Source organism: Amblyomma americanum, chromosome 8 (genome assembly GCF_052857255.1).
Source record: "Amblyomma americanum isolate KBUSLIRL-KWMA chromosome 8, ASM5285725v1, whole genome shotgun sequence".
Lineage (NCBI taxonomy): Eukaryota > Metazoa > Arthropoda > Arachnida > Ixodida > Ixodidae > Amblyomma > Amblyomma americanum.
Genome location: NC_135504.1, coordinates 8958656 through 8973751, shown reverse-complemented (window position 1 = coordinate 8973751; position 15096 = coordinate 8958656). Strand labels below are relative to the sequence as shown.

At 47.4% G+C, this 15096-nt stretch overlaps 1 protein-coding gene across 1 annotated transcript; it reads right to left on the bottom strand.

Annotated features, from left to right (window-relative positions):
* Window positions 1–662: 662 nt before the first annotated feature.
* LOC144100029 (glycine receptor subunit alphaZ1-like) lies at window positions 663–7430 on the bottom strand. The gene is made up of 8 exons (XM_077633075.1): window positions 7365–7430; window positions 6255–6484; window positions 5494–5576; window positions 4784–4939; window positions 3815–3999; window positions 1460–1600; window positions 933–1037; window positions 663–896 (listed from the first exon to the last, which is right to left on the bottom strand). The coding sequence occupies exons 1-8, from the start codon at window positions 7428–7430 to the stop codon at window positions 729–731; spliced, it is 1134 nt and encodes a 377-aa protein (XP_077489201.1). The 3' UTR covers window positions 663–728.
* Between the last annotated feature and the right edge of the window lie 7666 nt (window positions 7431–15096).

Genomic DNA, 15096 nt, shown 5'->3' with positions numbered 1-15096 from the left:
TGCTTAAGCATTTGCCCTTGATTAGTAATATCAGCACAAAATCTCCTTCTACGATGGCAAGCACCCGGTACGGCCCTAACGTCTCTTCCGTGACCATCTTGTCGCACTACGGTCGGCTACAAGTTATTTGGTGTGACACTGGAAACTTGAAGATCTTGCGCAACGCTAAACACGAAGGAAATAGGACGTACACCCAGACACAATACTGAACTACAAACGCATGAGGTCAGCTAGCAACTGTACTGACTAAACGATCCAAAGTGAAAAGAGAGAAGTTCGTTGTCTTTCAAATCTCTTTTTTTTTTGGCTTTTTAGCCAAGTGTCAATGAAGAGAAAGGTTATTCTTTCAAAGGTACAGAACTTTAATTGTAAGTTCATTGGATGGCACGCTCACTTGAAGCTTTCTTTTCTCCTTTATGCTTTTGCCTTGTCTCCTATGTTCAGGCCCTGCTTCGATAACGGAGCCGGCTAGCGACTTAGCAAAGGAAGCAAAAGAGACAGCTTACAAACTTCGGTCCCAGCTGTATTTTGTGTGTGCCTCAAGTATTCTCCTTCTTTTTCGGTGTCGAATGTTTGCCAGAATTGCTGCCACGTCATTACGGCATTTCGCATTGCCCTTGCATTGCCTTTGTCTTTGTGTTTAGTGCTGCGCAAGAACACCAAGCCTCAAATTTTTTTCAGGCTCTTGCTTTCGGCTACTCCACTCTTAGCCCCATCCTCGTCATCGTTCAGTAGCCGGGTCTGCTAGGCAGGTAGTGGGCCCAGTAGGCGATCATGAACAGTATGAAGGCCGAGGGAAACACGGCCCGGGACACGCTGTCGAACACGTTGGAACTGGTGACACTCAGGAAGCGGAACTTGGCAATCACAGCGAGCAGCTTGCTGGGCTGGAGTTGCTGCACCGGGAACCTAGGGGCGGAGGATGCCGGCACTGTGCGGCCGTGAGACACCGCGGGCGCCATGGAGTCGGCGGAGCCCAGCAGGTCGTTGTCCGTGATGTCCTCGTCGGCGATGGCGCCGTCTCCTCCTTGGAAGCCCTGCGGGTGTTTATGGGGTATTGTCTGCCCTGAATAAAAGCGGCAGCGTCGTGTTTAACGCATTGAACCAAACTGCCTATGAGCCTTTTTTTTCAGGTTCTTGCCTTGATGTAAAAATGCAGGCACAAAAGTGACTGCTGGTGATGAAAATCCTCCGAAATCCCTGAGATGAGAGCGGAGGCATAGCACATTCTATGCATTTGTAAGGCTCCCTAGTTCACCCATTCACCTCCTTCCTTCCTTTACTGTTTGGCTTGATTTAAACTCATCAGATCACCAATTGGCAAGCGCTCCTTTTCCTGCTGTCGCGGTTCTGGCTTCGTGCAAAGTTGTTCTCCTCCTCCCCTAGAGGAAGGTTCATAAATTGTTGAATAGTTGAAAATGTTGAGATAAAAAAACGTCCCCGAAGGCGCGACACTCACGATGCCCCGAGACTTGACGTACTGGTACGCCACGGCGTACTCGAGCAGCGACGCGAATACGCTGATGAGGCAGGCGAAGAGCCAAATGTCCACGGCCTTGACGTAGTCCACCGGCGGCAGCGCGGTGCGGGACTGTACTACCTGAGCGAAAAGAGCAAAGTATTCAGGCACAATAGCAAAGGCTGAAGAGAAAGTTGTTCTATTGGACATTTCTATGAAATAGACGCCGCGTTGCGGCAGCGCCGCAAACTAGTCCACAGATGATCGCCGCGTAGGAAGCACTTAGTTTGCTCCGCTGAGTAAGCGGTTAGAGGACACTTTCTGAAGCTCTCGTCGGAGGTCTGCTGTGAATCACTACTGAAAAAACTCGTATGCCGCAATAACCTCATAAGGCCTGTGATACAAATGTCATACCGATGTCATTCATTGCTGCCAAATCGTATATTTGTGATACATATGTCATACATCATACAAATTGTATGATATTTTTATGACGAAGCCTGTGCTTTATGACGCGATTGCTTCATACAACTTTTTTCAGCAGGGAAGTATCTTTTAGAAGCGCTATTACACAGAATTTTGCGCGGCATTGCGATACGACAGCCTCTAAGTGTTTCTGTGTGAGTTTTCTGATGGTTGAGACAGAGAAAGAGTTTTGGGAACACGAAGTTTCCGCCCTGTGTGGAATATTAGCAGGAGTTTTAGTTAGACGGAGACAATATGCCGCATAGCACCTCAACGCGAATTGCTCTGCTCGAAGGCTAATTACCGACTAATGATCAGATTCGTTATCCGTGTCACACTAAGCTATGTCTTCGTTCTTTGCAAAGCCATTCACTGCTTAGGAACAAAACTGATAGTACTAGGTGTGGTTGTTTCGACAGAACAAAGCGCATTAAAAAGCAACCTCATTCTTCCCGCTCTCCATTTGTAAACTCGAACAAAAATATTTATCCATATTTAATCTAACACCTAGTTCATAAATTTTATGAACACAAATTAACGGAAAAGAGTACAACTTAAGTTGAAACTCTAGCGGCCGGGCAGGCAGGTTTGTCTGTCGTATTTCTTTTCTGCATGAGCGGCATGATGTTAGCTGTGTCTTTCCTGCGTCTAATGCTAATTGCAAAAATTACGCTCCGAAGCACGCCTACAGTCTACCGCTTCACTTTCATGCCGGCGGACGTTTTCAAACGCGATGCAGTGATTTCTTCGTTTTCTCGCGTTCATTATTTTATATCGTCATGAAATTAGCATGTTGGGCACAAGAGGCTGCCAGCAACGACAAATAAACCACGGGTTTGCCATGAAACTAATAAGAAGCGCGATTCCACTTGTGCTTACCTTAGAAGTCCTCTGTAACGCCTTAAAACTAGATATCTTGTGACGCCCCCTCTCGGAGGAAATATCACTTATGCAAGAAGCTGATGCCTGACGAACCAACGCACCAAATGCAAGCACCTACACACGTGTCGTCCCTATACTTCTCGTCCCGTGCTTTGCAATTAGTTCATAGTCATGTAAAACCAAATATCCTAACTTCATACACTATACAAAAGTTGACATAAATACGATAACAAGGAACTCGAACCAATGGTATTAGACAGGAAAAGTAGGGCGCGGTTGCAAAGTATCAACATTCGTTGCTTGCTACAAATAACCTATATTTATCTCTTATTTTTGAAAAGTGCTCAGTGCGGCGGTTTTTCTGAAGAAGTAAGAAATACAGCGCGAAATAAAACAAAGGTGCGCTGTTATGTTTTATGTACTATTTACTACTTTTCATACCCAGCAATTCTGCTAAATGGATTTCTAAGCGGTAAACCGTTTATGAACGCAATTTTTTATATAATGTATCATTTCTCTATAACCATCAATATATCTGCAGATCGCCCGACGACATGCAGTCTTGTATATATTTTTTTCTATTCATGTTTTTACTCTCATCAAAAGCGTTCCCCATTGATTTTTTTATGGCAGTCTTAACTGTTCGATGCGATCGCTGGAAACACTATAAAAGAAAGATTTTGACACATATAAGAATGAACCATTGCCTTTAATATTTCCATACCGGTGTTTCAAATTTTCCAAAAGTCAAAATTTTTGCCCAAGAAAGCTGAACTTGTATCATCATGCACCGAACGGCCCCAGTGGCTCCCCTTACTCTTGACGTTTTAAAGTTTCAAGATGTTCTTTAAACCATATCGATATCAACACAGCCGCCAGCTTGAGCTATAGGTTGTCACTCCAGTATCCTGACGATTATCGAACAGCGTCGCGACCATAGCACCAGACTGCTGCACGCAACTAAAATTCCAACCCCAAGCTTTCGCGCCGCAGGTTGGGGCCATGTACCTGCGTAGTGAGGGTGAGTATGGCGGTGACACCGAGGGTGATGCGTCCCTGCACGGCGTGCACGTCCAACCAGAAGGACAGCCACGACAGCACCACGACCAGCCCGCTCGGGATGTACGTGTTCACGATGGACGCCGTCAGGCGGCGCTCGAAGGTGAAGTTTGCCAGAAGGTGCGTGTAGTTCTCTGGGCGAGATGTAACGAGAACAGAGAGTGAGCTGTCCAGCCAAAAGTGGTTACAAACCAGTGTGACCTAAGAACGTTTGTAAAACCAGTCTTGTGCCGGTGTACTAAAACGATATCCTTCTAGTTTTATTTGTGTATTTTTTGTCATTTGCTATTTGCCACTAATATAGTGCACCATTAGCTCCGACATCGCTGAGACCAACTACTTTATGAGGCAGATGACAGGAGTAATATATCATTGAGGGGAAGGAATTGTTTGAGTTAACCTCCTTTGTGTCTTCCACTTGCGCATCTTAGGACGTGATAATCAAGTGATTCCAAGCCTTTATGGGAAACATTCGTTGTGCAATGCCTGAAAGACAAGCTGAAATCCTGCTGACGCAGAAAACCAGGAGTCCACTCAAGGTATGCACATCTGTGTTCACCCTTAAATGGCCTAATCAGGAATCAATGACACCATTTACACATACATCCTTTGTACAGTGCATGTTGGCGTTCGAAAAAAACATACAACGTACTCCTTGGAGGATGTCGTTATTTTCCTTGACTTATTTTTACACTGCTCGATAGCCTTTCTTGCTATTAAAAGCTTCAAAGACGTGGAAAGAACTTACAAAAACAACAGAACTAGCCCTGAAAGAAACCTGTCATATATGTCTATATACCGGCCTAAATAGAGAGACACAGCCGAAGTCGCCTAATGCGCGCTGTGACATTTGCAGTTCACCATTTCGCGATGCCAGTGGCGGTGGAGATGCAGCTCCACGCCTTCAAGTTCACTCACCTCCGAGAAAGTTCTCGCTGTAACGGTGTACCTTCGGGCGCTTGATGCGGAACTGCAGCGGCTCGATTCTGTCGACGAACTCTATGGCCAAGTCCTCGCCTTCTTCGTCCACGCCGCCTTGCCAGCAGAGCTCGGTGATGGAGTTTGGCGTTGCCACTGGAACAGGGAGTGGCACAAAGCTGTACTATGGCACAATGGTTCATATCAGGTGAGGTCCCTCACTCAAGAGTTGCTCATGGTCAAATTAGTCTTTAATCAAGATAGAGAATGAGCTGTATCATGAGATTGACCACTGAACGACCGAGTAAGTGAACTTCTTATCAGATGGATCCTTGTACTGGGCGCCACATTTTGTCGAGCCTTTGCATATTATTTGGTGCGAGTATAGCATCAAAGCAAAACTATCAGTTTTGCTATCAGAGACGTGTATCTTGTAGCAGTTGTTTTCAAAAGACAGCCATAATAAATTAAAAATAGAAGTCTTCAACCATGACATTAATCTTATGATAACGAACTATAGGCTGCCCAGTAGTTTTGAGATTGCAGCGCTTGATTTATTTGCCTTGGATTTTTATCTACTCGCAGGGTTGAGGGCAGTGACCTTCGTACAACGCTACTTTTCAGGGAGTAATAAGTGTCATAAGCTGTGGTCTGTCTACCTTGTTTAAAGTATGCGTGAAAGAGCGCATGCAGCAATGTTGTTGTCTTACGGAGTGAAACCTTGAAGTGGCAGTGCTGGATGTCCATCGGGTACTTGTGGAACGTCATGAGACAACGGACTTGAAACAGGTACCTGCGCAATGAAATCGCACACTGCTGCTTTGTAGAAATCATGAGAGAAAGTGTTGAGTAACTTCAACAGCGTTGCTTTTTTGGCTTTTTGTGCTTGTTGGTGCATATTCATTGCGAGACTGCAGCACAGCAGGGGACGACGACACACCAAGAAGAAACGAACACGAGCACTAACTTCCAAAAAGTTTTATTTCCCGCATGCATCTCATTTATACGCCAAAGACATGATATCACTTGTGCTGACAGTATTCATGCCTTAGGAAACGACAGTTCTTAATCACAAAAACATATAGATTGAGTGCTAGCCCACGTCACACTGAAGCATTGATCCTCTCGGCTTCTGTTATTAATAGCATGGTCATGTCTTTGCTTTTACCTATCACAACAGTCTTCTCAAGAAATGGATTGCCTGTTTTCGATTCGCATGAAAGAATGTGGTCGACGAGTGAACTCCCTTTCCCCCTTTTTGACGTTACGTGCGTGCTCCATTCATCGCTCATTATGACATCACCCCGTTTTGCCTATGAAATTATCCCCGCATGGTAAAGGTATCTGGTTTTCTTGATAAAGGTAATTGCTAAAGGAATCTTGATAAAGGTAACTGCGAGACCCATTAGTCGGTCTGCAGAACCGATTCATTCAAAGTGCTTGGAGGAGACATGCGCATAATTCTGCCTGCCTGGTGAGTCTGTGCACCGATCCGTCCCGGGCGATCTTGTAGGCGACGCTGTCCACCGATTGTCGGAAGATGCTGCTTCGCTTGGTGTTGGAGAACACCACGTCGGGCGTCCACATGAGACGGGCGACGCGCCGCGGCACCGGCACGCGGCGCCACCTTCCGGCAAACGGCGCGGTCCGCAGCCGGTAGTCGTGCCAACTCTCTTCGATGTACGTGTGAAGACGGAAGTCCTACGCATTTCGATGAAGCCAAACCCCGCATTAAAGAAGGGCGTCTGTGTTGCCTCTGTACATGAGTCACCTCAGCCTATTATTTCCTCGACTGCCTGCGTCCCTCCATTGCATGACCGAAAAGCCTCGAACCCTGTGCGCAATTGGACCTTCTCCTGTCCCGTTGCTATTCAGTACCCATAATATATCTGCTCTTCTCTCACAATGTGGCAGCCTTGGCTTCTCCTTTACAAAATTTTTTAGACAATCTATAGACTGTCTATAGATTTCTGTCAATAAAGTCAATATACCCCCTATAGGCAAACCCTAGAGAACAGTCTATAGGCAACACAAATCCTATAGACAGTCTATAGGCAATCTATAGATCTATGGCCGTACGCTTTTAGTAAACTTTTGTGTATAAACAGTCTGTATACTGAATACACAAAAAGAAATATCTATAGGAAGGGAATAGAGTCTATAAGAAGTATATAGACTGTCTATAGATTATTTTTATAAGGGGCCTCTGAATAGTTAGTGAACTACATGACTTTGACAAACCTTTTTTCCCTCTTTCTGTCATGTCTCAAATTTTAAGCTGTTTCAATTTACCACACAGTGACAGGTGACCTTGTCACAAGCAGACACAGAAGTCTAGGTACTATATTGCACTTGCATGGTATACCGTCGGTTAACCAGGCTTGGTTTTCGATAAATTGCCTCATTTTTTGTAAAATTATGCACCCGCATCTCAATGATGACAATAAGTGAGCAGGATGACAAAAAACATGTCTGCGCCGTTCTTGTGGTCGTTCTTGAAGCGATTTTCTCTCATTTTACATTCTACTTAAGCTGTCACAAAATAGCATCGTTCCCAGAACGCTATCACTGATAAACTTACCATTCTTTCTTCGTTGATGTCGTCAACATCGACTATCTTCATCGAGACATTAACTAGGACAGCCATGCCTGCAAATAAAATGAAGTGAATTCCAGAAGAGGCATAATACGGGCTGGTTGGTACCGTATTGGTATCAAAAGTCTTAATTAAGGCTAACGGCTTCTCACTTCAGCTGCATAACCGAGCCATTACGGCACTATTAAAAACCGAATTACCTTGAAATGCTAGGAGAAGGTTTCTTCTTGCGGTATAGAAGCTTCCTGCTTGAATTGTGTTCTGAATGATCCGCTACACGGAGCATTCTGGGAAGATTCATTTCGCTGCAGCTGAATCCTGTTGCATTAAGACTTTTGACCAAGACTGTACATGTTGACGGAAAAGAAATATCCGTCCATTTTTTAAGACGGGACAGAGAACGATGCAGCGCCTGTGTGTGTCTCGCTCTCTCTACCGTCGTCAAAAAAGCGCTGTTATTTTTCTGTCAACAAATGAAATGAACATTTGTACGCAGAACAGTCACAATAACAACACATGTCCATATTTACGCTACATGTAACCAAGCAGGCTAACGTAGGTTAGATGTTATCTGCCTTGAGGTCAATGGTCGTTTCGACTGAACCGGCCAGAGCCTGAAGTCAGCTATTGTTACAATTTTGTTATTTATATTGCACTATTTTTTAAGTGCGGAAAATTATTTCTTCTTTCGTCCTCTCTAAGCTTGCGACACCTTAAGAATTCTTTTTGCTTCCAGAAGCAACGAAAATAATCTGGTTCCTGAAATGTAAACTTCAGATTTGTACTTAGCCAGAAGTCCTGCAGGCAACGTACGCTGAATGGTGAAGTGATGCTCAATCAATAGGTCAGACGATCGAAGACTGCTTCAATACTACGACAGTAATTCGTCTAGTCGTCTCCTCTTCACAGAGAGATAACATGGTAATGGAAGTTCAGAACCATTAACCAGAACTTTGCACCATTAACTGCTTTAGATCGGCAGTAAACAAAAAAAATGAAATAGCCGTACTGACTACTTCGTTGCTTTCTCTACAATTTCTGACTCAGGGGACCCCGTCTGTACGAAGTAGTCTTGTATGGCCAAGCGCACTTCATGGTTTATGACCTGCCGGAATCGAAAAGACGATCGATTGGTAGGCGACTGCCAGCATGAAAAACTCGATGGACTAATACCGTTACCCGTTTCTCGTCTCTACTGACAGGTTCCCATTGATTCCAAAGGCAGGGCACGTCAACAGATCTCGAAATCATGATCATGCTTCGAACGCTTTGCAAAGTTCGAGCGGTCGATCAATCAAGCAACGAGGATTGTCCTCGTGAAGGAATCGGTCGGCATATTTGACATGCCGGCTAGCAAAAGCGACCACCAGAACCAACGCGAGCTAAGCGGCACAGAATGCGGTAGACGGAGAGGTAGCAAACCAAGTATGTAGCTTTCTGTTTGCGCAGCCCAGTGTGCGTTGCTAGGCAAATAGAAAGAAGCCAATATTCCGGGGAACCCGCGACTCGCCATAAATGCTCCTGGTAGGTATTGCAAGTGTCGTCATTAATGGCAGCACTTTCAGCAACATCGTAACATATTCATTTTTGGTGCCTTTTTGCACCACGTTGAATTTTCATATACAAGCACCGTTCTACTTGTGATGCTGTCTTTCGGGCGCATTGTGCAATTTGAGTAGTCGAAATTGCCACAGAATTCTCCTTAAGTTACGTGGTTGGGAGCCTCGACATCCTTGCCCAGCCAAGGATGGTTGCTGAGGTTACCCGACCCTCTTGAAAACTTCTCTTAGTAGCCATTTTTCAAATATATTTCGTTTCTCATTACTAACAATTACTAACAAATTACTAACAATTGCTCAAAAATTTAGGCGCTGCACCATCGATGATATTTCAGATTTCTATAGAACTCTGCAGAAAACTTATACCTTGAGCTTGGCACTTGATGGCCTTAGATGTATGTGCCATGAAACCCAAAACAACGCAACACATCTGAAGTTATCTCGGTTATTAACGGCCAGGCTGCGCTGTAGGAGGTAATGGCTAGACTAGACATCTGTATCAATATAACCTCAAGGCTGAAAGAAGAGTTCTGCGGTGATGGGGACTACAGACGTCATGACCGCAGCATAAATTGTGCGCATTCGCAGTGATATTGTTATGAAGACGAAGAAGAGTGCAGTGGCGCGGGACGGAGTGCTCGCGCTAGGCCCTTGAGCCATTAAATCATATCTTTATTCTGTCATCATGTCGTGCTTTCCTTGGCTTGCCACCACGTAACATTTGGTGGAGGTGCTGGGTTCTCATCGTCATCCTAGTCCCCGGAGCATCGCCGCCTTCTGCTCGCCTTCGTCGTCGGCCGAGGGGACCTGGGCTCCGCCGCACGGCCCAACCCCAGCTCGAACTGACCGGAACCGACCAGCCGGTTTCCCCCGCCCCGTCCTCAGCCCCGAACACAAGACACGACGACCAGGACCTGACGTACGATGACCCGACTACGACCCGAACCAAGACAGCACCCCCGCCCGGGCTGTGCGGCGATCCCTCAACCCTTGACCTTTGGCTGTGGGTGACCGACCGCTGGACCTGAAGCTCCGGGGGCAACCGTCCACCAGATCATCTCCTTCATCTTTGTGGCAAGCCTTTCATCTTCTTCTATCCTTCCTGATCATCCTCATCGTCACCTCACCAATCGATCGGGACGATCGCTCGGAGGACCGGGGTCATGTTATGAAGACGAAGAAGAGGGCAGTGGTGCGGGACGGAGTGCTCGCGCTAGGCCCTGAGCCATTAAATCATATCTTCATTCTGTCATCATGTCGTGCTTTCCTTGGCTTGCCACCACGTAACAATATTAGCGGTATTGCTCTATTCAGTGGTATTCGATGGAACCTGCTAGTTTCACAACAGTTTTACATACCACTCATGTCAAGCTACAATGGCCGATTCGCTCGTGGTGAAATCACGACTGAGCGCTGATCGCGCAGTCTAGCATCTGGCTGTGTATAATATACTGCCAACGAAAACCAAAAAAAAAATGTGGTCGCCTGTTTCGCGAACCTGCTCACTGTGACGTCTATATGGTGTGCAGGCATGCGGCGTGTTGCAACACGCGATTCCCAACCCACCTTAAAGTGACAAATCCGCACAGTTCCTAGACCTTACAAGCATTTGCTTTTGGGAAGTTGCTTCACGCTTAAATTCTGGCTCGTTCCTGTCCGCCCCAAGATCTTTCCACAACAAAGGCCATCCGTGATAGGTACACCGGCGCCAAAATTGTGCCGAGCACGTGCATCACCGAAAAACGGCATTTCAGGGTAGCCTGGGCCTATAGCAGGGACGAAACCAAAAGGGGGGGGGGGGGCCCAAGGAGTCTGCCCCCCCCCCCACACTCCCCAGCAGTGTTCCTGTTACGCATGGGCCCTACTCCCGCAGCGGCTCCTTTTATGGCGCCACTTATGTGCAAAGAGAGAGAAAAAAATTTCCTGCGGTTTAACTACTGCTGAACCTGATTAGAGAGCGAAAGCTGTGGTGTGTATTGGGCATCTAGACGCGGCTTGGCGTCCGTAACGTTGAGTGCGTTCCGCACACTGTATAGGCAGAGCGCCCACCCCGACACCCTGGGAGACGGTGGTTAAATTAATGGTCCATCGCGAGAGATTGGTCACCCAGTGAACGCTGCGGCCTATTCTACATTCCTCTACCGGTGAATCCAAAGGTCAAATGTCAAAGGGCAAATGATGCAACATCATGGTGGACCACATACGGTTAGGCCTATAACCACACTTGACCTCTGGCTCACCTGAAGGTGAACCGGCAACGCACGGCGAAATCGGCCTTACCTGGCGTATAGGGAAGCATTCCATTCAAAACTTTATTGTAACGAAGGAACTGGAGGCACGCAGGACCCTCGGTCCCTGTACATTCCCACCGTACTCAAGTGAGGTGGACGTGCAGATGTACTGATGCCATCCCCTTGATCAGCGGCGAGTCCGCACCCATTCCAGGCTGCTCGGTCACATATAAATTCCGTCCTAATATGTAAAATATTTGGTTGGGATATGACGTAGTTGAAACGAGTAGACGTGATAGAGCGTGTATTTGCCCTGGTTGACTCGCGGTTTTCCTTTGCTGGGTCGTCGGCACGTCTGGCGGCGACGTTACACTCAGGTTAATCTCTGATCGAGGTTAAGCTGGTGTGATCTTTTGGCGCCGCAGATGGAAGTTGATGAAGGCAGACTACGATGTGCAGAGCACTGCGCGAGAGTGTGTTGCAGTTTAGGAGGAAGCGTGGTCGGCTGCGGCAACAGCATAGCCCCAGCTGACCTGTTCGCTCCGCTACGTGTTCGAAACGCAAGTCATGGCACAATTTCTTCAAGATTGTTGGTTGAGTTTGGACACCAAGAAATAGTGCTTCTGTCGCAAAAAACTTCGCCGTCGCATGAATATCTATCATTAACCATGGAAACTCATGAAGCGTTAACGTGCAAGCACGTATTGCTGTCATTAACCATGAGGACTTATCAAGCCCTAGCGTGAAATCAGGTATTGCTGTAAAAGCCACAACTGCGCGGTGCTGCTGGAGTTGGTTGATATTGTATAAAACACGCTTAGTAGCACTGCTTTCGTGTCATATCGTTTCAAAGATGTCCTCAAAAATGCTTGCCGAGCTTAAAACGGCGAGGAGAAATTTTGTTTAGGCAGCAACCTGCAATGAAGCATAAAGCAATGTCTCACGTTCAATGAATATTAGAACAAGGGCACATGAAACAGGCCTCATGTCTGCATGAAACTTGCATTTTTTTTTAGAGTACAGAATGGTTCCAGACACACCCGTTCATATTGCAGCCACGTGGAAATTGATGAGAAAAGACTCCATCATTTCTAGGTGGACACCTCAACCGTGGCCTGAAGCATATAATAATAATTGGTTTTTGGGGAAAGGAAATGGCGCAGTATCTGTCTCGTATATCATTGGACAACTGAACCGCGCCGTAAGGGAAGCGATAAAGGAGGGAGTGAAAGAAGAAAGGAAGAAAGAGGTGCCGTAGTGGAGGGCTTCGGAATATTTTCGACCACCCGGGGATCTTTAATGTGCACTGACATCTCACAGCACACCGGCGGCTTAGCGTTTTTCCTCCATAAAAACGCAGCCGCCGCGGTCGCCTGATGGCGCGTTCACGCTCGGACATTCGGCGGCGAGAGCGAGCGGAATCCGCTGCCGCGGCAGAGATTCCACCTAAATACCCAGCAGAAAGGCCGATCCATGGAGGAAGGAAAACTTCCTCCATGGGCCGATCGGTCCAGGACAGAATTCTGCCGCCGAATCTCGTCAGCCAATAGGAAAGCGAGAACCCGCGGCGAGAAACATGGCGGCGCCCCTCGATGCAGGACACCTCGCTTCGGACTGAATTCGTCGCTGTTACTGCCTTTTTCAGCGCGTTCACTTGCCATAAAAGAGCCAGCGGTCTTTCGCTTTGTCTCCTCTCGCCCGTAAGAAAACGTTTGAGTGATAAATTTGCTTTATTTTATATTTCGGGTGACTATTCTTCCCCTTTTAGGCTTAAGAGGGGCGTCGGTTTGTTGACAACAATGGTTCCCCTCCTAACCACCAGATGGCGCCACTAGGCTAATCTTATTGTTTTAAAAGCGAGAATGTTAGAAATGGCGTAACGTCCCGCAAAATAGGTTCATTTAGCGATTGGTCATCCTAACGGACTCAATATTAAGAGACATGCAGAAACTATACGAACGGTACAATCTGCAGGGCTGCCTTAGCTATCCTCCGCGAAGCAGTACACCTCAGAAAAACATCAACCCACAAATTAATCTGGATTCCGGCACACACGGGGATAGAAGGAAACGAAAGGGCAGACAACTTGGCTCGAGAGATCACGTACCGAGCCGAGCGGCCAAATGCCCTGGGACAGCACTTCACCGTGGAGATCGGATTTTCCGAATACCTAAACTATCAAAGAGGCAGGGGAATTAGATACTGCCCGCCACATAAGGGCCTCACACAACAAGAAGCAGCTAGTTGGTGGAGGCTGCAAACGGGAACATTCTTTAACCAACATATACTTAGCAAGATGCATCCTACACAGTATAGGAACACATGCCCGTGGTGCGGTGCAACCCCCACGCTTTACCATATAACCTGGGAGTGTAAGCGAAACTACACGTTCCACCAACGCAAAACCCCGAGTGCGGAGCAGTGGGAGAGCCGGCTCACCAGCTGCGAGCTCGCCGCCCAAAGGGCAATGGTGCAGCTCGCAAGCGAAGCAGCGCGACTCAGCGGAGCCCTGGACTAGGTGCCCAACCCTGCTTTGAAGGTCAAGTCTGCAGCGATGAAGAAGAAGACCGAGCGCTAAACCCTTAATGGACCAAATAAAGTTTTTCTCTCTCTTAAAAATTTGCTGAGGTTGGAAGGATAGATGAAAACAACTGGTCCAGGAGCCCACGGGCTTGTGCTTCACATAAAGCTCGATCCACCAGCCATTTCTGGCCGGCGGACTGGTGTGTATCGGATGTGGTGTATCGGGCAAGTAGACGCGGCTTGGCGTATGTATAACGTTGAGTGCGTTCCGCACACTGGATAGACCGCGCGCCCACCCTGCCACCATGGCAGTTAAATTAATGGTTGATCGCGAGAGGTTGGTCACCCAATGAACGCTGCGCCCTATTCTACCGGCCTCTACCCGCGAATCGAAAGGTCAAAGGGTCAAGTGGTGTGGACACATGGTGGACCACATATGGTAAGGCCTACAGCCACATTTGACCTCTGGCTCACTTGAAGGTTGACCGGAAACGCACGGCGCAATAGGCTTTATCTAGCGTTGTGAATCTTTCGCTTAAAAAATACGCTGGACCAGACTTTTTACACTTTCCTTGCACTTTACTGAAGAGAAATTGGTGGTTGGCGAAAGGAAGTGACGCAGAAACTCTCACATATCGGTGGACACCCGAAGCGCGCCGTAAGGAAGGAACGAAGGAGGAGTGAAGGAAGAAAGAGGTGCCGTAGTGGAGGGCTCGGAATAGTTTCGACCACCTGGGGATCTTTAATGTGCGCTGACATCTCATAGCACACGGGTGTTCTTGCGTTTCGCCTCCACCGAAACGCGGCCGCCGTGGTCGGATTCGGACCTGGGTATTATTACCTTTGATAACTCGATATCTCTCAATAATTTTTGAAAAAAAATGAAAATTGGTTTTGGGGCAAGGAAATGGCGCAATATATCACATCTCGGCGGACACCTGAGCCGGCCGGCCGTAAGGGAAGGGATAAAGGATAAGAGAAGAAAGGAAGAAAGGTACCGTAGTGGAGGGCTCCGGAATAATTTCGACCACCTGGGGATCTTTAACGGCCCCGCCGCGGTGGCTCAGTGGTTAGGCGCTCGGCTACTGATCAGGAGTTCCCAGGTTCGAACCCGACCGCGGCGGCTGCGTTTTTATGGAGGAAAAACGCTAAGGCGCCCGTGTGCTGTGCGATGTCAGTGCACGTTAAAGATCCCCAGGTGGTCGAAATTATTCCGGAGCCCTCCACTACGGCACCTATTCTTTTTCTTCTTCTTTCACTCCACCCGCCGCGGTGGCTCAGTGGTTAGGGCGCTCGACTACTGATCCGGAGTTCCCGGGTTCAAACCCGACCGCGGCGGCTGCGTTTTTATGGAGGAAAAACGCTAAGGCGCCCGTGTGCAGTGCGATGTCAGTGCACGTTAAA

What these genes read in the sequence shown, in the direction of transcription:
- LOC144100029 (XM_077633075.1), bottom strand. Translation starts at nt 7,430, where the DNA reads ATGGCTGTCCTAGTTAATGTCTCGATGAAGATAGTCGATGTTGACGAC. An exon ending in TCGGTGCACAGACTCACCAG is followed by an intron (nt 5,577 to 6,254) that starts GCAGGCAGAATT and finishes TTCATTGCGCAG; the next exon opens with GTACCTGTTTCAAGTCCGTT. An exon ending in CAGCGAGAACTTTCTCGGAG is followed by an intron (nt 4,000 to 4,783) that starts GTGAGTGAACTT and finishes CATCTCGCCCAG; the next exon opens with AGAACTACACGCACCTTCTG.